Below are 24922 nucleotides of genomic sequence, written 5' to 3' on the forward strand. Positions count from 1 at the left end.
GATGTCCCAGTGTCTTTCTACTCAGACATCAACCATGAGTCGGTCCTCTGGGGCTGTTTAGTGAAAAGGGAAACATTTGGGGAAGTCCAGAAGCTACCCTCCCCCGACCATATATGGAAATTCTAGAATTCCCTTGCCCCCCCCCCTTATGTTTTTCTACAGTAAATCTCAGAGATGGTGTTTCCTTTCCTTTGTCTCATTATAAAAAAACACTGTGTATTCTACAATACTCTATGAGGATTCTGTTGTTTTTTTCCCTTGAGTCAAAAGTGGCATTAGCTCATCACCACTATCTTTTCTAATTCTCAATCAGAATTCCCTCTACTCTAGCTGAAAGGTTGTATGTTTCTAATACAAAAATAAAATAATTTATTTTAAATCCACTCAAAATTGGGTTGAACTAGCTGGGCCTGATGGCAAATGCCTTTAATCCCAGCACTCAGGAGAGAGGCAGGTGGATCTCTGTGAGTTTGAGGCCAGCCAGGTCTACAAAGGAAGTTCCAGGACAGCCAGGGCTGTTACACAGAGAAACCCTGTCTTCAAAAAAAAAAAAAAAAAAAAAAAGCAGGGGAAGGGAGAGTCAAACTAGAAAAAAATACAAGTCACAGCTAAACACGAACTGAAACAGAAAATGTACTAGTAAAGCCCTCCCTTGACCACTCAATCTTACAACCCAATTTTCAAACCTTAAACACCTAACCAAGGGCAGCCAGCGTGCCCACTGTTACTATTTGTTTTCTGCTGTGGATGGTTTAGCATGCATTGCTAGCTACACACCAAGGACACTGCTACACTAACCCATCGAAGTGACTGTCAACACACTGGGCAGGAAGGTCACTTCTGAAGGAGGCAGAATGATCAACCAGGAGCTTTTAGATGGCCAGTCAGTATGGCACTATCAAGGGAAATGTGATGCAAGGAAAAAAAGACCCACTAAAACTATCTATGGACTTCACGGGAGGTTCATTTTGAACTCTAGACATACACTCTTACTTTCAACATTTTTACATTTAGAAGGAGGTGTTTGGTAAATATAGTATCAAGAAGCTTTGTGAGGACAATTTCAAACAATTTCAAACTATGGCTCTCACTAAAGTCCTGCTTCAGCATTCTTTCCTGTCCAAATGTCCAGGTCAAAGACACAGCAGGTTAAATAAGCCTGTCATTCAGAGGTCTGCTGAGTGTGCATCCTGGGGTGGGACACAACTCTACCTCCCAAACACATCAAGAGAAGAATATACCCAATCCGCTGTGGCCACAGAGCATCTCTGTGATGTCTCCCTTTGTGATCTGCAGAGGACAGTCTACCATTTGTTCTCTTGTCACACGAAGAAACATTAGGTAGGCCAGAGAAGCCAAAGGAGAGCTTCCCACAAAGCACTCGCTTAAGCTAACAGAAACAGGCTAAGCCTTCTGTTTGATTCGGGCTTTTGCAGCAAAGACACATATCTCAAACTAACCATGGAATCCTCTCCTTGCCTCTTTTTCTGCTCTTATCTTTCACTATCAAAAAGGCTGTGGTGGGTCACATGTATGGTGGTACCTGGTGGCAGAAGAGGTCGGTCACCTGTGGTCGAGTTGAGCACTGGCTCTTCAAAGCTATCAGGAGGTAGCTTTGAACTCCCACACAGGAGGGTGAGCATGCTGCTTGAAAACTCTGGGGATGGGAGGGTAAGCCTTCATGCTCTTCAATCTCTCATCTTTTATTTGCCTGTCACTCAACACAAACTAGCCCACAGCTTAGTAAAGGAAGGCCAAACACTGGTCCACTGGTCACTGTCCACAGGTCAGCCACCACCTGAGCCATCCACGCTTCCTGCCCACACCCGACCCTCTCAGGAGACTAGACAGGAGGCGGTGACATGATGATCTCCCGACTCCTCTCAGTGTCTTCCGTGACACAAATCCTGACGTTGTTTTCCCCAAATCTAAAGTAGTCTCTCAGGGCTAGAGTCTTAGCTCAATGCTGTTTAGCATATACCCCCACCTACTCACCCTCAAAATCCACAGGCCTACAATCCCAGCATTTGGGAGGTAGAGGCGGGAAAATCAGAAATTCAAAGACAGCCTGGGCCACATGAGATCTTGTCTTAAAACACAAGAGCTGGGGATGTGGCTGAGTGGTAGAACACTTACCTATCAGGTGTGAGGCCCTGGGTTTGATCCCCAACACTGAGAAAAAAATATAATCTCGGTCTCAGTTAAAAAAAAAAAAAAAGTCTCTGCAGAAGGCACTTGGACATCAAATGTTGCCTTGAGAATAGGCCTAACTGTATCCCTGCCCACCTCATATCCAGGTTTGTTTTTACACAATTCAAATCAGTAACAAAGGATTTCCGCATGCCAAGCATGATGGTACACACATATCACTTCAGCACTGGAGGCTGAGGCAGGAGGATCAAAAGTTCCAAGTTAGCCTATACACTTGGCAGACCATGTTTTTTAAAAATGTCAAGGTCCAGGGATGGAGCTCAATAACAGAATGTTTGTCTAGCATGTGTGAGACCTGGGGTTCCCCAGTAGTGCACACAAACATCTTGAGGAGGGAGGATTAAGCAGGAAGAAAAAAATGAATTCAAGAATACAAGCAACAGGCCTGTGAATATTGCACACACGTGCGCATGCACACACGCACACACGCACGGCAACAGGTCTGTGAATACTGCACACACACGCGCATGCACACATGCACGGCAACAGGTCTGTGAACAGCACATACCAAGTCTTTCTTCCAAGCATAGAAAAAGCCCCGTCTAGATCAGGCCAAAGCTAAGAGTACTGACAGCTCTAGAAAAGGCTGGAGGCCAAGAAAGTGTAGCCTTTCACTTGAGAAAGATTTTTCAGGGCCTCTTCTGTAAACTATACTCAAAAACAGCTTCAGCAAAAGTTCCACAGAAGTCTGCCAGATGAAATAATTTCTCAGTTAAACCACCCAAACCACAGTAACCCTGAACCTAGGACTATTCATCTTCAAAAGGCAAGTGGAAACTCACTCCTAACATGTTTCAGTAAGCAACTGTAATTCAGAATCATTAGAAAAATATTCTAAAGTAGCTAGAGATAGGCCTTAGTTGTAGAGTGCTCACCTAGCATACATGAAACCCTGGGTTTCATTCCCAGCACTACAAACTTCCCCTTATCCACAAAGATGAGAACTTCATCAAGTTATTTCATCAGAGTTTCTCTGAAATCTCAGTTGAATGGCAGTTTTTGAGCACCAAAGACATAATCAAGTACTGTAGTTGGTAATACCAGGAACCTAAAGATAAACCAAATTTCTGTCCCAAAGACATTTCCCACAAGAATGGGGAGCTGGAGCAGAGAAAAGGAAGGCAGGTCTCCTTGTAACACAGAAAGAACATGGTGTGCACTAAGTGCTACAGGCACTAAGTACCACTGAGGAAGGAGAAAACATCCTGAGGATGGCAAGGTGTGAGGAGGGTGGAGAGGGAAAAGGAGACTCTGAAACTGTCATGATGAGTATGACATATAAGGAGTGTCAAGAAAGACAAGACCTTAACTGGCCAAAATAAAGTGTATTCAGCATAGCCATCACGGAAAACTGCATGAGATTATACAAACATTAAAAATAGGGAGTCCTTATCTAGCATGTTTGGCCTTGGGTTCAATACCCAATACCACATAAATATATGATAAATATACCAACCTCAGTATATCAACACTGCCATATTACTGCAGTATTTTAAAGTGAGATAAAAATATATTTATTTATCTTGTACAACATATTTAGAAGTATATACACTGTACAATGACTAAATCTAGCTAAGTAACACATTTGTTGCCTCATGTAGTTGCCATTTTTGGGGTAAGATATGAAATTAACCCACATGTCCATGAAAGAATGAACGGATAAAGGAAATTTGATAACTATATGCCTCTGCGTGTGCATGTGTGTGAAAGACTTCTACCTTTGGCCCAACATAGGTGAACAGGGCATGGATGGGTGGGAACTAAACAAGGATGGGGGGGTGGATACTGACGGAAGGATACAAACTTTCAGTTAGACAGCAGGAGTAAGTCCAAGGGACCTTACCTGCAACATGGTAACTACAGTTAATAATACCCTATCATCTGACAAATCCCCTAAGTTACAAAGTCTTCTTATCACAAAAGTTGTAACTGTGTGAGGAAAGACCCTACAAATTAGCTGGATTTAGTAACTGCATAACTTCAAAAGAGCATGTTGTACACAGTAAAGACATACTTTTTCTCTCTCTCATTCTATCAGTTAAAAAAATAAAAATGAGAAATTTTTCATGGAGCTACCTCCTTATGAGTATAACTTTTAAATTATTTAATTAACAAGACCCTCCTCCCCCAAAAAAGTGGTAATGGAAAGAATGAAGAAGTTGAAAGGAGGTCAGCCTAGTCTACCTAGTGAGTTCAGGACAACAAAGGCTATGTCCAGAGACCCTGTCTCAAAAACAAAAACAAAAATGAGAGGGGCAGAAGAGAGAGAGAGACAGAGACAGAGAGAGACAGAGAGAGAAAGCTAGCAACTTTTGCTTGGAAGAAAATAAATGATCTGTCTCTGTGAGTTCGAGGCCAACTTAGTCTACAGAGTGAGATCCAGGACAGGCACCAAACCTACACAGAGAAATCCTGTCTTGAAAAAAAAAAAAGGAAGGAAAAGAAAAAATATTAAGTGTTCTGGAACTGGTCTCCTCTCTCAAAACAGCAAGAATTCCATTGGAATATTTTTCTTGCTTGTTTAGTTTTCAAATGACAAGCAGATAAATAATGACCATGTATTATCATCATCATTTTGAAGGAAAGAAGCATTTTTAATTCTAAAAACTTGAAAATGGCATTCCTGTCTTAGTTAATTTTCTATTGCTGTGACAAAATATCATGACCATGGCAAATTATAAAATAAATCATTTGATTGGGCTTATGGTTTCAGAGCATTCATGATGGGGTATCAAAGGCATGGTGGCAGGAACAGTTGAGAGCTCACATCTTGATCAGCATGTAGAAGGCATGAGAATGGAGTGGGCTTTTAAAACCTAGCCCTCAAAGCCCACTCCCAGTGACATACCTCCTCTAACAAGGCCACACCTCCTAATCCTTCCCAAACATTTCCACCAGTTGAGGACCAAACATTCAAACATATGAGCCTATGAGGGCCAGTCTCATCCAAACCACTACAGAGCCATTAATAATCTTATACCTGACAGGTGAAAGGGGGCTACAGTCCCACCCCCCACCAAGGACCCTGGGATATAGACTCCTCTTAAAAACAGGAGGTACAGCTAACACCACACTATAGAGAGTTCACAATGACAGACCAAGGATGATGTGTCTGATCAAGCAAAGTAGAAAATGTAATTTTTAAAAATAAGGAATTGCCAGGCAGTGGTGGTGCATGCCTTTAGTACCAGCACTTGGGAGGCAGAGGCAGGCCTCTCTTTGAGTTCGAGGCCAGCCTGGGCTACAGAGTGAGTTTCAGGAAAGGTGCCAAAGCTACACAGAGAAACCCTGTCTCGAAGGGAAAAAAAAAAAAGGAATAAATGGCCAATGAGAGCTATGTTCTAAAGTTAACAAGCTTAGTGTTGGACAGAACTAGGGACAGGCAGATGTTGCCCAAGTGAAACTGAAAGTGCAAAGGCCACTTAAAAGGACACTGTAGTGTCTAGATGGGTGCTGCTGAAGGCCTAAGCCAGGGCAGGTAGCAGACTGGAGAGAGACAAAGGTGATGTCCAGGTTCTGAGCCTGTTCCAGAAAAGCACAAACGGCGGTGCTGTTAGATGGGTGACAGCCACTAAAGGGCAGCGAGTTCCTTACGTCACAGGCTGAACAGGGAGGAACCTGGAAGAGGCTAGGAATACAAGGTGGAAAGCTGGGGAATCACAAGTAACGAGGAAAAGGTGCCTCAACCACAAGGGACTTTTTAATTTTGTTATATTTTATTTATTCATTCATTTGCATATGTATGCACACATGCACATAGGCCACAGCACATGAGAGTTGGTTCTTTCCTTCCACCATGGGTGTCCTAGAGATCAAACTCAGGTCATGAGGCTTGGCAGTAAGTGCTTTTACCTGCCGAACTATCTTGCCACCCCAATAAAGGGTTTCGGAACATTTACAATCTGCCAAGCCCTGGACCGACTGCTAGAGATCCAACAAATAGCAATCCATCTGCTTCCTGTACTCATTTAGTTGGCAAGCTTGCAGGAGGGACAGGCATTAACGCAAGAATCATACACATGAGCATGATTACAAATTGTATTAAAGTGTGTCTAATTTCCAAAAGAGAAAAATCACTTGGAAAACAGCTTTAATTACACGGCAAAATGAAACCACCAATGGCAACAGAGGCGCAGTTAGGAGAGGGGAAGCCTGCTGGAGCTGACAATTCTGGAAGCTGATGGGGTGGGCAATAAAGGGTGCCAAGCACTGATGAGATGCCTCAGGGCACAAGTACTGAGCAAGCCTCTGGCTGTGACAGGCCATGATGGCCTGAGTTCTGAAGAAAATGGCACGGAGTGAGGTGACAAGAAGTCTTTCAGGAAGATAAACAATGAAGGAATGGAGATGATTTCAGTGGGGCTGAAAGCAGAGCCAGAAGAACCAGATGAGACAGAAGGAGAGTGGGGAGGTCTTATACCAAGAACAAGAGTCAGCAAAGGCTCCTGAGAGAGAGAAGTGAAGGAGCCAGGGAAGGGGAAAGCAGTGGTAAGGATGCCGAAGCTGTGCTTGATGTCGCTGGACAGTCCCTCAACAAACATCTCCTGGGGACTTTCTATACCCTGGGAATGGCATTTGTGCAGGGGCACCAGTGCAGTCAACAGACATTTTCTACTTCACCGTACATCAACACTCTGAGTAAAAAAACAAAAACAGGCTGATTGCATCTAGAGAATGGCTCTAAGCAATAACGTGATAATTACACAGCCTTTGAAGTGTATGTATTGCCCACAGAGGAGAAGCACTACTACTAAACCCAAGAGCCATTCCTGGGAAGGCAATTATACACAGTGCTGACGCATTTAGTCCAGTGCTGTGGGACGGTCTTTCTGTACACTGTGAATATGTGTGGCTACCATTGGTTAATAAAGAAGCTGCTATGGCCTATGGCAAGGCAGAATAGAACCAGGTGGGGAATCCAAGCAGAGAGACAAGGAGAAGAAGGCAGAGTGAGAGGAGACACTGAGCACTGCCAGGGGAGCAAGATATAATGGAACACAGGTAATACCACGAAGCCATGTGGCAATGCATAGATTAAAAGAAATGGGTTGAATTAAGTTGTAAGAGCTAGGTAATGATAAGTCTGAGCCATAGGCCAAACAGTTTGTAATTAATATAAGCTCTGTGTGTTTACTTGGACCGAGTGGCTGCAGGACACAGGAAAACTTCCGGCTACAGTCCAGAAAGAGATCTGTGTGCCTGAGCACCAGATAAAAGGTTCTGAAGATGCAGGTCATGGTTCCTGTCCTCCTGAGAGCTGCCGTTCTCACCCTTTGAGGCACATTTATTTCACTGTTCAGTACTGAACAATACTCAAACCCACCATCACAAACCTTCACACTTTGTTCAAAAGCAAAACTCTGACCATCTGAACATTTTCCTGCACATGAATCTGAGTGGTGTATGCATGTGCAGAGGCCAGAGGTGGACATCTGGTGTCTTTCTCAATTGCTCTCCATTTTACTTACAAAGGCAGAGTCTCTCATTGAACCCAGCCTATCCAGCTTGCTCTGAAGATCCCTGGCTCCACCTCCAGAGCAGGGGTTACAGGCAAGTATCCACATCCCTTCAGCTTTTAAATGGGTGCTGGGAATCTGAAATCTAGTCCCACAGCAAGCACTGAGTCATCTCTCCAGCCCAAACACCTTAAATTTTTTAACAAAACACTTTTCTAGATGCATCACAATTTTGGGAAATGAATGAAAACAAAGAGGTCCATGGTGTGTTTTTGCCTTTTTTAGTGCTTTTGAACCCCAAAAATGAACTCTTAAAACCAACACAGTCTTTAAAATTGTAAGTCAAATGTAATACAAATTTGAGTATAACCCTTTCAACTATAGTCAAAACTAAATCTATCCTCTTAAATTGTCCCTAAGCTCCTCATGACCCCATCCCTACCACCTATTATCTATCTGTCTGTCTGCCCATCCGTCTATCCATCCACCCACCCACCCATCCATCCTCCCATCATCATCCAGCCCAGCTGGCCTACAACTTAAGATCCTCCTGCCTCAGCCTCCTGAGTACCAAGATTATAGGTCACTGGGATTAAAGTCGAGTATACCATTTCAAGCTATCTATCTTTTTTTAATGTTCTTATTAACTCTTTGAGAACTTCACAATGTATTTTTAACATATCTGTGCTCTTCCCCAACTCCTCCCAGATCCTGCCCTACCAGCTATCTTTAATGCTTAAAAACATTTTTAAGTTCTCATCTCAGCTTCCTGGTCCAAAACAAGTTCTATATAAAAATGAAACCAATTATGGCTTTATGCCTGCCCTGTACATATAATCATCATCTACTAAATACCCTAAGAGAGAAAACATTCAGGGGGAATCATACTTTATGCTCATGCTGACACATTTATTTCCCTAATTTTCCTAATAAGACAGCTTAATGATTACAAAGAAATTAATAGTATGTATTGATGCTGTAAAAGCATGATTAATGACTTTTCTAAAATTAAAGTATTATCATCCTGATTATTAGATAAAGAAATACCTATTAACTAGCTTTCAAGTTGGGTAATTTACTCCATTAAAATCAGCTACACTGTTTCTAGATTTAATGTATTGTTCAAATTCATATATGCAAACAAATTCATTACAATTCAGGAGATTTTACTCTGAAACTCAATGCACTTAAAATCCAGAGCCCTAACAGAGGCCATGGAGCTCGAATATTTAAACTGAAATATTTGTCCCTTCTGGACAGAGTATTCTACACTGTTTTTTGTTTGTGTTTTCAGCCCAATTCACACTCCACTGGGAGTACACAGTAGCTGGAAGGCTGAAAAATTGTACCTTACACTGACATGTTGTACAGAGGCTGGGGCTACTCTTGGGTCTCCTTATGCCAGGTGAGGTAGGGACCAATCGCCTTCACTCTACAGATGAGTCTAGACAATATTTCTAATAATAGCTGTAAAAAATACACATAGTCCTACACTTTCTAGACTAATTTTCTAGAACACTGATGTACACCCCATTAAAATAATCTTCCTGTCCATATTTTTATAGAATCCATCTTAATAGTTCCTCTTAAGTTCCTTGACAAGTCAAAAAGACGTCAGCATTTACTGAGCCTACAACTGTGTGTCAGGCCATGAAACACACTTTCCTGGAGTAGGTCATGAGAGGGCCTCTGCTGAGAAGAGGAGATGGAGACCGAGCAGGCTGAAGAACTTGGAGAAGACACACAGTAGGGGAAAAAGCAGAGTTATACAGTTTATCTTATGCCGCACTGCCTCCTTTAAAGATAGCAACTTTAAAAACAACCTGCTGGGGCAGCTTTAAAGACATATCAAATATAAAAACTCCAGGGCCAGATGGCCTGAATTTAAATCCGCCGGGTTCTACCAGTTCTCAGCCCACATGACCTGAGAAGTTACTCAACTAATGTGCTTCAATTATGTCACTTGGAAAGTGGGGACAATAACAGAACACAAAGAAGATGCTGTAATAATTCAATAGGTCAACCCATAAAAAAAATGTTCATGTCCAAAATAGCACTTGATATACAGTAAATACTCTATAAATGTTACTTCCTGTGAAAATCAAATGCTATTCAATTAAGTCCCCAGGGATTTCCAAGGTTCTTTTGGCTGGCTGTCTAGACTTACACATGGTCAACTGGAACTGACTTGATTTACACAGTTCCCACATAAATCTCTGTGTGTGTGTGTGTGTGTGTGTGTGTGTGTGTGTGTGTGTGTGTGAGAGAGAGAGAGAGAGAGAGAGAGAGAGAGAGAGAGAAAGAGAGACTAGCTTCAAAGCTATGCTATACACAATAATCATCTTTTTCTCAAAACAAAAGTCCTAACAAGAAGTTAACTGCTTCCTTTATCAATTAAGAAAATGTTAAAATAATTTACCATAGGCTCTCAAACAGGAAGTGTTAAAATCAGAAGCTAAACTTGGGGGTTTCCAGGTCAAAAGCCCAAGTTCTTTTACATGAATTTTGGGTTTTTCTGTCTACTCTCCCACTTTGTCATTGGTTATAACTTGGATCAGAGCTCTGAAAAAGACTTTAGACTCTTCTAGCACAAGATCCCCTTCAGCACATGAAGAAACAAATGCCCAGAAGGTTCACTGGCTTGCCTGAAGCCTTGTAATGAATGTCTTTCCCACAGTACAATAATGCCACTGTATACTCTCAGACATCGGTAGCCTGCCTCTAGGAGGCCTTCAGCTGTGCTTCTAGCTTCACAGGAGCCAACCTGTACCAACATGCACCATATAAACTGAGACTGTGGTGGCTGAGCATGCCCAGGTGCAAGTTCATGCGACAGAGTAAATGGGCTTGTCACATCAAGTATAGCTGCTCAGACTTTTCTTTGTCCCGGCTAACAGTGGTGTGCTGGGGGCTCAAAGTTAGCAAACAAGCCAGATGTAGGTCTACTTTACAATACCACTAAGGAAAACTTTGCCAAACAGGGTTTTCTAAACAAAGCCAGAGTTAGACAGAATTTCACCCTCAAAAAAGGACAGGCTAACAGGAAGATTAAACCTGACTTGAGGAAGGAAGGAAGCTCACAATTAAGGTAGCTGTTCCTAGCAAATTACAGCCTATATAAGGCCAAGCCCACATAAATAAAACAAGCCAACGGCACCATGTGGAGAGACAATGCAGAGATTTCTGATATAATTAGTTCCCTTTTCACGAGAGTAGGGTTCATAATTAAACCCTGGCCCCTCCTGCCCCCATTCTGCTATGCACATATTTGATTGCTTCCTAAAGGATTAGGTTAGTGGCTAAGAGACATCTTGAAACCACAAGTCCACTGATTTCCCAAGCCAATAGGCAACATATGCACATGAGCATTAGCTGCTGCTGGGGCCTGTTAAAAGGGGATTGTTCATGTTCCTGCTCAGCACACTTAAGGGTTTGTGGGTTCATGTACACAGTTCTTCCAGATCACTGAAAGGAGCTGTTCCTAGGCCTAAATGCTCATACATGGAAACTCATAGAAAATTCCAGCAGCCACTTTAAGAGATTCATCTTGCCATGGACAAAGGACCCAGAACTGGTGTGAGCCTCAGCTTTGGGCTCCATTATCTACTTACAGGACTGACAAAGTCCATTCTCCTCCAAGAGCCTTGCATTCCTCACCTAGGACATGGCAATCATCATCTCTTCTCATCTTCCAGGGTAATGCCGAGAGTTATATACAGGAACACTCTGCCAATAGTAAAAGTCCACGTGGGGGAAGAGGCACCTGGGATTGCTAACCCTAACTGGCTTCTCTGGGTGACATCCTTCTATGGCTCCCTGCTGCCCTCAGACTAAGGCCCAAACTCTTGACTAATGAGGCTAAAAAGTTTCTCCCATTCTGCCCTCTAGTACCCTGTACCTTTACCTCTGGTCACATCCTCTCCCACTGGCTCAGGTGCCAGAGTTCCTCCAGGAAGCTATGCTGGCCATGCAGGCAGTAGCCCCCTGCCCAGAGAGTCATCCCTCCTTCCTCTCTCCCATTCCACTAACTCACCCCTCCTTCGGATTCTGATGAGTCTGCATGTAATTTTCTCCTGTAAGCTCTTCTCAACCTCTCTCTGGTGCTTCCATAACACCATTTATATACCCTGCTGCAGCCTTTCCTATTGGTGTTTCCTATTAAAATGACCTGGATACTCTTCATATTTTCCATTCTCAAAGTTTTTCAGACCCAAACCAAAAGTGATTGTGACTGGCAAGATGGCTCACAGTAAAGTGTTTGCCATGCAAGTAACTGAGTTTGACCCCCAGAGTCCACATAAAAACCTGGGCATCGTGGCATGTGCTTATAATCCCAGAACTGGGCAGGCAGGGGCAGAGGCAGAGACAGGAAGATCCCTGGTCCTTGCTGGCTAGCCAGCTTAGCTGAATCAGCAAGTTTCAAGTTTAGCGAGAGACTCTGTCTCAAAATCAAGGTTGAGGGGTTGGGGATTTAGCTCAGTGGCAGAGGCAAGTGCAAGGCCCTGGGTTTGGTCCTCAGCTCCCAGGGTGGGTGTGGGGGGGATCAAGGTTGACAGCAACTGATGAACAACTGAGGCTGACCCCTGGCCTCTACATATGAACACACTCACATGCACACTCACAAACGTGGATGATGGAACAAATAGAGAGAAAATGCTGCACTTGACCCAAGTAGCTGACTAGCTACTAAATTCGCTACGCAACTTCATAAGCAATGAGACCTAGTTCAACTCTAACCCCAGATGCTCCTTTTTAAAACCCAAAAGTAAACAGAAAACCATATGTCCTGGAGTCCAGACCTCTGACTTTAACCCCTTTTTTCTTCCACAAAATGGTAACCACATCCAGACTGCATGCTAAACCATTAGTTTCTGTTTAAAGTAAGAGAACTGAAGGCAGATGAGGTGCGAGAGAAAGGAGGCACGAAATCAGAAAGTCCATGCTCACGACAGGATTAAAACCACCACACAATCTCTTCAGAGCTAAACACCTTTAGCCAACCTACAAGAACAACACAAGGCTACTGTTTCTTCATTCTGCCTTCTGACATGTCAAACACTAGTGCCCACTGGTGAGAAGAAAGCATAATCATTAGCTGGAGAATGCAAAGGGAAGTTTATTTTTCTCTGATTTAATATACTGGCAAAATGCTGTTGCCAGGGGACTCTGAAGACAGGGAAGCTAGCAATCTTTGCTGCTGAGGAAGCGGCCAGCCTAAGGTCCTTGAGAGGAGCTTGTGCAATAACGGATGGAGGGCTGAATTTATAAGCAATCAACAAATAACAGTACAGCCAGTCATCACTCTTTCCTGTGTGTGTGTGTGTGTGTGTGTGTGTGTGTGTGTGTGTGTGTAAGGAGATGAGTATTTTATAATAACAGTACAGCCAGTCATCACTCTTTCCTCTGTGTGTGTGTGTGTGTGTGTGTGTGTAAGGAGATGAGTATTTTATAATAACAGTACAGCCAGTCATCACTCTTTCCTCTGTGTGTGTGTGTGTGTGTGTGTGTGTGTGTGTGTGTGTAAGGAGATGAGTATTTTATAATGTCTCTTCCAGATAAACATAAGAAATAAACTAACAAGTCGATTTTGAAGCAGTTGAGGGGATGACAGAGCTGGCTCAGTGGTTAAGAGCATGTTCTGCTCTTGCAGAGGACCTGGTTTCAATTCCCAGCAAGTTCCCAGCTTCCAATTCCAGTTCCAGGGGATCTGACATTCTCTGACCTCCTTAGGCATCTGAACACATGTGTGCATATAAAACTCACACAGGCACACAGAAACAAAAAATAAATTAATCTTTAAGAAGCTCACCCTGTACTTGATCATCATTTTGGGGGATTGCCCTTCCATTTTACACGTGGGAAAATGCCTGTAACTGGAAGGAAGCATGTAGCCACTGTATTGCACAATATTACAGGCTGTATTTACAGTAACTAAGACCATTTAAACAAACAACAAACAAAAAAGTGCTAAATTAAAGGAGAGCAAAACCTAAATTTACAATGTAATGGTATTTATCAAGGCTGAAGACTGAGAGACCAAGACAGTATATTGATGGTAATATACATACAGGTTTTATATTTTACAGTCAAATTTTATATATAGGAAATTAACTATTTGAAATTTTCCATAAAATTTTCATACTGTGGGACTAGACAGAATATTTTAAAAATCCGGGTGGTGGTGCACACGCCTTTAATCCCAGCTCTCGGGAGGCAGAGCCAGGCAGATATCTGTGAGTTCGAGGCCAGAATGGTCTACAGAGCAAGATCCAGGACAGGAACCAAAACTACACAGAGAAACCCTGTCTCAAAACAAACAAACAAACAATGTAAGTAAACAAAATAGAAAATGCACCAACTTAAATATTCTGGGTAACAGCCTCATTCCCATGTCATTTTTTTCTACCATTCAGTTCTAAACAATATGGAAGGGTAATAGCAAGCAAAGGGCACTCCTGATTCTCAGACTGCTCGGCCAGAGTTTCCAAGTCCTCACCCAGTGGTTAACTTCAGCTGCCCACATGAAGAAGACACTGAAGAAGGAACCACGGAAACTAGTAGAAGGGCACAGAGCACGGCTTTCAGTCTTCTCCTCTTCCAAGCCAGGCCCTTCTCCCCAAGTACAGTAGGAGTGAGGTGCTAACAATGGTCAGTGAAATGAGAAAGTAACCCACGCCACTTCAAAAATGGAATGGAGAACTCTCAACAAAGAGATGTTTTCTAGCTGTATCAAAGATTTTATCAGAGTACTTTAGAAGAGAAAAAGGTAGACTTCCTTGTTGAAAACCATACAAAGCAACCCACCCCCATCCAGATTCATAAACAACAAACAGGGTCCAGCTGGCCACTGGTATCTCACAATGCAAACTTTTCACCTTTCTAATGGTTTTTATGTAGCTACCTGTGTTTAGGGAGATAATGAATATTTCATAACACCTAGCTAGTCCAGATAAGGATTGCATCATGTCATAGAAAATAAACGTATAATTCAGCTTTGAATTAGTTTACCCTATATTTCAAAATAGAACTTGATCATTCTCTAAGATTGTCCTTCGATTTTATACATCAGGAAAAATATCTGTGATTTATTAAAATAAGTACTGCCTAGTTCTTCAACGAAACAGCAAAATTAAATATGATGTGAGAAGCCCTGCCAGTCCAAACTCCAGCAGCCAGAAGCTTTGGAACTTTACATATTGCCTAATCTCTCTGTGGTTGGTTTTTATCAGGATGAGGTGGGATTCCAAACCTAACTCTGCTTCTGCAAAGTACCTGGAAATTGTGCCATGCTGCCACAAGCTGCCAAATGCCACTGTGGTCTATGTCAGTAACCACACACCTAAATTTGATGAACATGATACCATGAAGAGCGTCAGCATTTACTCTGGGAGCCAAGAAATAAAATTCTGGACTGAGGAGGAAAAGAGCTCCCTGGGAAACATCTAAAGGTTCAGCAACAGGTAAATACCAAAGTGCCTAATTAGCCGGGCTAGGCCCTACAGGAAAGGCAGCAAGAAAGCAGCTAGCAGAGCTACTGGGAGAGAGAGCAGCTTCTACCACCTCACGTGGCTTCCCAGAGGAAACACTGAGCAACTAAGCATCAAAAAACACATCAGTTCTTTCTCAAAGAAGCCATTCCTCTCAGGTTCTTATTCATTCAATTGAAAACAGAAAAATCCCCTAACTTCAAAATTGAGCACAGAAACCATGTGTAAGCCGGGGCGGTGGTGGCGCATGCCTTTAATCCCAGCACTTGGGAGGCAGAGGCAGGTAGATCTTTGTGAGTTCGAGGCCAGCCTGGTCTATAGAGCAAGATCCAGGAAAGCCACAAAGCTACACAGAGAAACTCTGTCTCGAAAAACCAAAAAAAAAAAAAAAAAAGAAAGAAAGAAAAGAAACCATATGTAACTCCAATTCCAAAGATGTGACACCCTCTACAGGCACCTGTAATCACACGTGAATATATACTCAAACAAACACACAAATAAGAAAAAATAAATCTTTTAAAAGAAAAAGGGAACATTCCATACAATAAATCTAATAATTACTGTCTAATGTTTGTTAGTACCAAAATTTAGTCATAACATGTTGCACCACCAACTTGGTCATGTTAGAAGATAGCATATGTGTAGGAAGGTGCCACCCTTACTTCCCCATGACCGATGTCAGGACTCCATCATCATCCTCCGTCTTGCTGGGCTCAGACAGGACCTCAGCTCTCCACAGAACACAGCATTCCAGCAAGCCACAGCAATCCACCAACAGTGGCATTTTCCCTCACAGAGCTGTGTGCTCCTCACTCTGTTCTGCTGAAGTCTCCCAGCCCAGCTGAGTACCCCTCAACACACTACGCCAAAGGACTGCACTGAGTCTTTAAACAAAGTTACCTCATGAAAATTTCACCTCAAGAAATGCCACAAAATGGCAATTTCACTGAAACCATAAAATAGTAATTTCTTTCCTTTAATAATGACAGAAAATATAACTGCACACATTAGTTTTCCTCTAGATATAGGCTATCCCAGTGGTATATAATAGGTTCTTTATGAGCATATACAAAAATAAATGTTTTAAAATAGAATTTGGTTGTACTCGGCCCAAAAGCCCAGCCCATTCCTAATCCACTCACTACCCTGCGACTCAAACAAGTGCTGTGCAGAACACAGACACAAACACAGCTCCATCTGCTAATTAAAAATGGGCACGAAACTGTTAACAGGCATCTGTTGCATTGTTTGAAGCTAATGGGCAGAGACAAAGCTGAAATGGCTCTTCTAATGCAAACCCAGTGATTTCACTCATTTTCTGTTTGGTATTTATGAGAGTGGGGGGTTGGAAGCAGAGCGTTAAAATGGCTTATTATGTACACCAAGAGATAAGTGAAATTGCTTTCATATTCTAAAACTGATTACAGGAAAGTAAACAGCATTTTACACTAGAGAAGATAGCATTTCTATATTAACAAGTCAAATTAAACATTTTTATCTTAATTCAGATATACTCTAGTCATGTCTAACACTATGAAAGAACAACAAAGTCAGGCAATGCTGTCTTTACAGTCTGTAACCGCTTTCACAATTCACCCATCTACCCATTCATTCACTGCATAGGCCCTAGAACAGGCCTTCAAGATTTACTAAGTGATTCTGACTTGATTCTTTCTTGCCTTGGAAAACTCAAAGACCCTGAAAAACACACACAGATGATCACACTCCATCACTGATGATTCAACTAAGGCCTAGAACAACCTACTCACCCTAGGCCATGAATCTAGGAAGAGGATGCAAACCTACCTGACTTGGGACCTGCTGCACCTTTGAATTCATCATACCATCTCTCTGCCACTACAGATGAACCATTCTGCTTCAGCGACCTAGGGACTGAAAATTTTACTCACAAAAACACAGTCCTGATGAAGGATCCATTTTCAAATACTGTGACCACCAAACATCCCTGACCACCATGCCTGCTTTGTAAGGAGGTGGTTCACAAGCCTTATCTACCCAGATATGTCTATTTTACCTGAACACAACACTGGTTAATTACCTTTAAACTACCCATAGGTTTGTGTTTTTCTAAGAAAAAGTTCAGCCTATCTTGAGGGCAAGATTTTCCACCATGGCAATGATAACAATGCAGCTGAGCCACACACATTGCCTTGGCCCAGAGGCCAAGGTCCACACCACCCTCTACCACCTCCCCTTCAGGCCCTTATTCGAGGCTCCTACCCGGCCTGTTTGAGCTTGCACCCTGACCCAGGCAGGAGCAGTGGATAATCTCACTATGTACTTCTCGATTCATCTTTCCACAGCTACATACACCTCACGCTCCACAATCTGACTCACTACCTATCATCTACTCCTCCACCTGGAACTCTCTTCTCATCCTGCTATGAGAACCCTTGCCTGAAAAATGTTCCAGGTGCCGGTTATGACACACAGGAGTGCTGATCTGCAGCACGGAGCTGCAGGCAGGTGGGCAGATCGTGACCCTGAGGCAGCCCCAGGGCAGGCCTGCCTGCAACTCCGACTATCCTCATCCCAGCTCCATCCTTCCTTTCAGATTAACTTCAGCAATGAACTACTAAGTTTCTCCAGGTCTTCAAAGACTAAACTACTTTCCTCTAAACAATATCCAAGCTGGTCCCCTCTGGCTTTTTTCAGTAGATACAGACAATGTTGCTGTGGTTGCCAAGTGAACCCGCCCCCTACTCGCTGCCTGCAGAAGGGTGGCTGATGCTCTTTAGTAAAGAACACTTAGGACAGATCCACATTCATACCCAACACTCAGTTTCCCCATGCCTGCATTTCTAGAAAGGTTTTCTCATCACAGAGAGGAGTGTAACCCCTTTATCATCCACTACTAAGTTCTACTTCTGCCTAACATTGCTAATCAACACTAGCACTGAGATGGGAAGCCTACCCAAGAGCTCTGGAAGAGCATAATGACATTAAAATAAGGCTTTATGCACAAAATGTTCAATCTGAACTTGCATGTTCTTTGGTATTTTGGCTTGAGAAGTTGAAACCAAGGAAAACAACTTGAAAATTAAAATCAACTTCCTCTATGTATCTGGCTTATGCTCAGTCAGATGTTGATATCATCTTGGATAAGAATGTAAATATGACAGTTTGTTTTTCAGTCAGTAAGTCTTGATAAAAGTTTTGAAATGAGAACAACCAAAAGCAGGGGTCAACACACTTGCTCTACAAAGGACCAGTCAGTAAATAACTTTGTGGGTCACATATCGTTTTTGTTGTATATTCTTCGCTCTTTTCATCTTTAACAGCTTCTTTTAAAAGGTAAAAAACAAAACAAAAACCCCATTTGGCCCATGGGCTACCCTGCATTAACTGACTCAAAGGCAAATGATCCCCAGACAAGAATACAATGTTACAGAACACAAGGCCTAAAAGGGTTCTGCTAGCATTTATCCAGACTATCACCAGTGTGGGGCTACAAAAATGATTTCATAAGTTCTTTCACACATGGAAGGAATGTTGATGGCGGGGGTGCACTATGATCTCTTGACCTGAAACTCCAGGCCTGGAAGAAAGGGCAAAGGCTGTGTGCCAAGTTATTATCCCCATATAGAGTCTCCCAGGACTGTTTCCCTTAACAGAATGCTAATGGAAGTGGAAACACCTTACCTTCCCACATACACACACACACTCACTCTAATTACTCTCTGGAAAATGTGGCTTTACAGACAGGATCACACTCATCTGCAATAATCAGAAGGATAAAGACTTGGATTTGAAACTTCACCAATGGTTCTGCTTAAGAGAGTTTAGCATTTGTAAAGCTGGGACAGGGCATAAAGCAGATAACTTCTACAACTGTCTGATGTCAAACAATGACTATACTAAATAATGAAACCACTCAGGAAATACCTAACAGGAAGAAGGGGGCAGGGAGGAGGAGAGACCTAGACGGGAACTGGCTTAGAAGGCCCCGTTACAGGGCAGAGTTGGGTTCTCTCTCTGTTCTACCAGCACCTTGTTCAATACAAGGCCATTTCAAGATGGCAGGGTACCTTCCTATCAATATTAAAATCACCCACATCCCACAGGAAACATAATATATAGTGAACAGTATCACCATTTCTAACTGTCTTAATATTCTATTTCAAGGTATTTATCTGAATGTTAATTATGATTATGTAAGGGATGGGGCTGAAGCCAATAAAAACCTTTTCAATTTTCCAACATATAAGCTAAAAAGCTAGTTAGTTGGTCTGGGGCATTACACCCATAATTTCAAGTGACTTAAAGCATCCTTACTCCACCATTAGCAGGTATTATCTGACTGATAGACTAAAAGATTCCCAGTAAGTCACGTGAAAGAAAATCTACCTTTTATCATGCCAAAGAACAGAAAGCATTCAAAGTGCCAAACCTTAGAGAAAGAAAAAGAAAGTATAGGAGACAATTCTACCTAGAATCAAAATGACTGTCCCCTCTTTCATGCTGACCAAAGCCCCATCCAAACAGTCTAAAGATGGAAGATTCCCGTTTTAACAAACACTTAAACACTGGCGAGACACAACTAAAATGAAAGCATTATCTTCATAGTAAAAAGCAGACACGGGACGTATCTGCCAAATACACACACACCCCAGGCCTTCAGAAGGGATCCTTCCTGGGGCGCGGTGCTTATCAAGTCTGTCAGCAATGTTACAAGAAGACCTTGGCAAGCCCAGGAGTTTTCACAAATGGACACTTAAAAGTATGGTGGGGAAAGACGGGTTAGCAACTGTCACCTCAACAACTTCAGATCACCTGGAGATGCATTTGGGGCTTGGCGGGGAGTGGCATGGTTGTTAGAGACGTGACTACTTCAAGTCTGTGTTTGTGTCCGTGAGGAGTCCGTGGAACTTCTCACAAGAATGGGCCAACTTCACCTTACTGCTCAGCATAATTGCAACTGCCAAGCATCTCAGTTGCAGGTACGCAGGTTCTCTGGCTGTCTACTACCACATCCTGCTGGAGCTCTGGGGCTAAGCAAGAGCCTGGGATTTTCCCCTCCTCCCTAGCAACTGAAGAACAGCTCGAAGCTTCCTTTTCACCACATTCACCACACAGAAAGTACAAAGATCAAGAGTTCCCATGAGATTCACCATGCAGTATCTATCTCCTAATCTAAGCAGTTATTAATGTCTTCATAATTCCAACCCTCCAAATATGCTCATTTCAATCATTAAAAACAATCCACTCAAAAAAAAAAAGATTCTAATCCTTCACTGTGAAATGTAATACACTACACACACACACACACACACACACACACACACACACACACACACACACATATATATCAGGAGGAGGGCTAGGGATTAAGTCCTGGGTCTCATCCATGTTAAGCATATACTACGCCACTGAGTTAAACCCTCCCAGAAAAGTGATTTTTAAAAAAATACTATGAGGGTTGGGGATTTAGCTCAGTGGTAGAGCACTTGCCTAGCAAGCGCAAGGCCCTGGGTTCGGTCCTCAGCTCCGTGGGGAGTGGGGGGGAGGGGGAGAAAAAAATACTATGTTCAAAGGCAGTAAATAGCCTTATAGAAAATGTGGCACAGAGTGTATGGGGGGGGGGGGTGGACTGACTAGTAAATCTATTTGGGGGAATATAAAGAATTTAACAAACTGTATCAGTGAGATTTATTCACTTTCTTTTTATTTTTTCCTTGAAAAGGGTTTATGTGTATGTGTGTGCACCTGTGTTTGAGATGTATACATGTGAGTGCAGCTGTCCAGAGAGGCCAGAAGAGGCATCAGTTCCCCTGTAGTTGGAGTTACAGGCCCACAGGTATTTGTGACCCACCCGATGTGGGTGCTGGGAACTGAACTTGGGTCCTTTCGGGGAGCAGCTAGCACTCTGCCCTGCTGAGCCACCTCTCCTGCCCCAGTGTCACTCGCTTTCAAGGCAGGAAGAAAGTTCTGAGAGTCACACAGAGCAGAACAAGGCCTCCCCACTCAACTCGTTAGAAACCGTCCTTTCCCATCTGCACTGTGGTACGCATTCAGCACTCAACAAGAGTTATTTGGAGTTTTGAAATTGATACCAAAAATGAATGTCCTTTAGTAGCTGTACCAGCTTCCACCAAGCCTCTTACAAATACACTTGCGAGATGCAAGATGACATTTAAAATCTGCTTCCTCAGAAAAGAAAAGTCCCACTCAAGACTAACTGCCAAGAACTTGCAACTCAAACTTCCCTAAGCCCAGACATCACAACACCCAGATTTCCATTCAGTCTGTATGAAAGAAACCAGAAGAAACCAAGAATATACCTACTTAAAAGAATATACAAATATTTAAACACAGATTTTGTTTTGTTTTTTTAATTCAAGTATATGAGTGTTTTTTTCCTGCATACATACATGTATGTGCACCATGTAAATGTCTGGTCCCTACAGAGGCCAGAAGAGGGTGTTGGATCCCATGGAACTGGAGTTACTGGCAGTTGTGAGGTGCCAGGTGGGTGCTGTGGACAAAACCTGGGTCCTCTGTAAGAGCAGCAAATCACTGAGGCAACTTTCCAGCCACTTAAACATACTTATTACCAACACACTAATTCTCCATTGCTTGTGGATCACTTTGAAAACCATTTGAAAAACACCTAAATAAGCTAGTATTAGAGGCTGGAAAGATCACCCACACAATCAAAAAGCTGATTCTTAGGGTACTTAATTGACTGCAGCAATTTAACAAGGAAAATGTTAAGGTTATTCTACAGAAAGTTTAAAACCAGTTTTGATTTGCTCTTCAGTTTATAAGTTAAAGACTCTGCTACCTGCACACAATGTCTTTTACTAAAAATGTAAGAAGGATAGCTCCCAGAGAGAGTGGAAATTTTTTTTCTTGAATCAATTAGAAGTAATTGGGAAATACATAGTATGTTGTGATTCACCTAAAAAGTAATTAGAATCAAAGGAAACGATACAGGGAGGCAGGTGGAATTTGTACTTAATCACGTATCTTAGACACTACTAAATACTCAAGCTCAAGAACTTAAAAAGTTGAGACACACTGCTTCCCAAGACACGGAGTAAAGGGGTGAACTTATATTTCTGACCCCATCATCCCCAAAAATCGCCAGCCCCCTTAATACCTATTAATACACAGAAGAATTTAACACTCCATAGACATTACTCCATCATTAGTCATTTTAAAATCTTGATTCAGAGAAGTCAAGAGAAAATGGAAACCAGCGTTCCTAGTAACTGGGGAAAGTCCTGCGCCCCATGTTTTCCATTTCCTCTCTTTTCTCTGCTCAACCCCTTGCACTACATCCTCTGTTTCCGCTTCTCCTTTCTAGCTAACACCCAGCTCTCCTTTACTTTCTCCACCAAGCAGCCTCATGCTGCCCTCTGGTCCCCCTGAGCCCTTCTCCCACCTACAATTTTCTTCTGCATTTTCTCTTGGCATCTCTGTGCGCACCTTTATAGCCCATGTCGCTTCATCCCTCGCCTCCTGAACATTCATTCATTCCCCCTCAATTCCCTTCTGACCGCCTAGTCTCACTTCTCTTGTCCCTGGTGTCCACTGTCCCTTTACTTCATTTGAAGCCCCTCTTAAGTCCTCAACCCTTCATTTCCCCCTTCACATTTCCTTCCTCTTTCCTGTCTTTCTAATCCATGTTCGTATCCACTCTCCCCTCTTTCTCTCTTTCTGTACGATTTCCTGTGTTCCCCCGGCTCTGTCCCTCTGGGACCCCTCCGCCGACGCCCCGGAGCCCCCTCGTGTCTCCAACACCCCTGGTTCCCGATTGCTCCGGTTCCCCTTCCTCCGCCCGCAGCCCCGCGTCCCCGCCCGCCCCTCTCGCCCTACCGGCTCGCACTGCCTTCTCGGCGGACCCCGGGGTCTCCCTCCCGGGGCGTCAAGCCCTCGCGTGCCCTCTCCCAGGCCCCCGGGCACCCGCCCCCCGCGTCTCAGCTCCCGTCCCGGGCCGCGGCCACTCCCTCACCGATGGTGGAGATGAAGGTGGTGTTGAAGGCGTCCTCTGAGAAGCGGAACAGGAGGCAGGTTTTGCCGACGCCGGAGTCGCCGATGAGCAGCAGCTTGAACAGATAATCGTACGTCTTCGCCATCTTCTCGCTCCGGCCCTCTCTGACCGCGGAGAGCAAGGAGGCGGTGGAAAGAGGCGCCGAGGGGGCCTCGGGCGAGGGGGCGTGTCCGCCGAGCCGCCCGCGCCCCGCCCCGCCCCGCCCCTAGCCCCTCCCCTTGGGAGAGACCGGCGCGCCCTGCCCCGCCTTGGCCAATCCGCCGACGCTTTGTCATCATCTTCCGCGCCGCGAGGTTTTATGGGATTTGTAGTACTCTGGGAAAGCCTCGGGCGTGCCTGGCCGGGGCTGTCCAAGCAACCCCGGAGGATAACAAATCTGAGTGATGTGGGACGGTGCGCTAGGAGTTTCCACCCATACTGGGAAAAGACGCTTCGTTTCGAACTCCTCTTCTCTCACCATGGGAACTTGACTTTGTTGTTTCTTTGTTCGTGGGCATCTTTCAAATCCAAGACTTCGGAATCTGAGTCCCGCAGTTCGTGCATCTACTTGCCTGGACCCGGAGCAGGGAAGCTTTCTTAGAAATGCGGTGGTCCTCGAAGTCTGCGGATTATCTGTAGAGTATTATCCAGCTTCTCCAGTTCCTGTCTGGTTCCTAGGTCCCCTTCCACAACCCGTCAATCATAGAGCTCAAAGAGTGATATTACCCGGCTAACTTCTTCTCCACTCGTGTCCTCTGAACTACAGGCCAGAGCCAAATATGATGATCATTTTAGAGGATCTGCTTCACAGAGAGCGCCCCGCTATCCGCTGGAGGATGGATATTTTTTTTTCTTTTTTAAGAAGGAGAAAGAGAATGTGGGAGGGCTTGTGCTACAGCTCTGCATCTCGTAAAATAGCATCACCTGAGACGGGAACTTTGGTCATGGAGATGGAGAGAATAAAATTTGGATTAAGTCTTGGCTAAGCCATTTCACCCCTGTGTGAAGTCTCACAGGCTTGGCACATTTCAGTTTTCTCCTCTGTAAAACTGATGTAAAACAAATTACTTCATAGGGTTGTAGTGAAAATTAAATACTGAATGTGAAAGCACTTTGAAACTCGTTTAGGTGCTGTGAAGTGTAGGTGTTAGCTGTGTTTAAATTTATCACTCCTCAGGAGGCTTTCAATTAATGGGTGGCAAAAGGAAGGGAGGAAACAGCACTTTGATGTATTCAATTCAGTCCTTCATTATTTATTACCCTAGACTAATTCTTTATTGTTCAGTACTCTTTTATCTGCAGGTGACAGAAACCTAGCCAGATCAAGCTTCTGTGAGAGTAGGGTTTACTGTCCGGGTCATGTGGAAGGAGTGAGTAAGGTAACCAGGAGCTTTATCTTGTCAGAAGTCTCTGTCTCATCTCTGCTTCATTTTCCGTTTTAATTTAAAATGTCAAATACCAACAGCTAACACAGGCCCAACACACACACACACACACACACACACACACACACACACACACACACACACTTACATCAGCAAAAGTTCTTTGGATTCCTCAATAATTTTTAAGAGAATTAAGGGGGCCCTGCCGGACACCAAACTATCTGGGAATAACTAGGACAAATACTTACCTTAGAGGCAAGGAAATACCTTCTAACAGAGGTTGTTACAGGAAGCAGTGGACTTAATCATTAGTGCAGGAAAAGGAAAAAATAACTTGGATAGTTACTTGAACTAGTCAGCAAACTCCTCTAAGATATATGTTGGATG

At 43.4% G+C, this 24922-nt stretch overlaps 1 protein-coding gene across 1 annotated transcript in view; it reads right to left on the reverse strand.

The window, feature by feature from the left end:
• Rab8b (RAB8B, member RAS oncogene family) overlaps positions 1–23354 on the reverse strand; it is a 73251-nt gene extending 49897 nt beyond the window's left edge. The window contains exon 1 of the mRNA XM_059268168.1: positions 23133–23354. Coding sequence (XP_059124151.1) covers positions 23133–23256 — 124 coding nt within the window. The 5' untranslated portion in view covers positions 23257–23354. The remainder of the gene's footprint in view (positions 1–23132) is intronic.
• Positions 23355–24922: the final 1568 nt, after the last annotated feature.

Source organism: Peromyscus eremicus, chromosome 7 (assembly GCF_949786415.1).
Source record: "Peromyscus eremicus chromosome 7, PerEre_H2_v1, whole genome shotgun sequence".
Taxonomy (NCBI): domain Eukaryota; kingdom Metazoa; phylum Chordata; class Mammalia; order Rodentia; family Cricetidae; genus Peromyscus; species Peromyscus eremicus.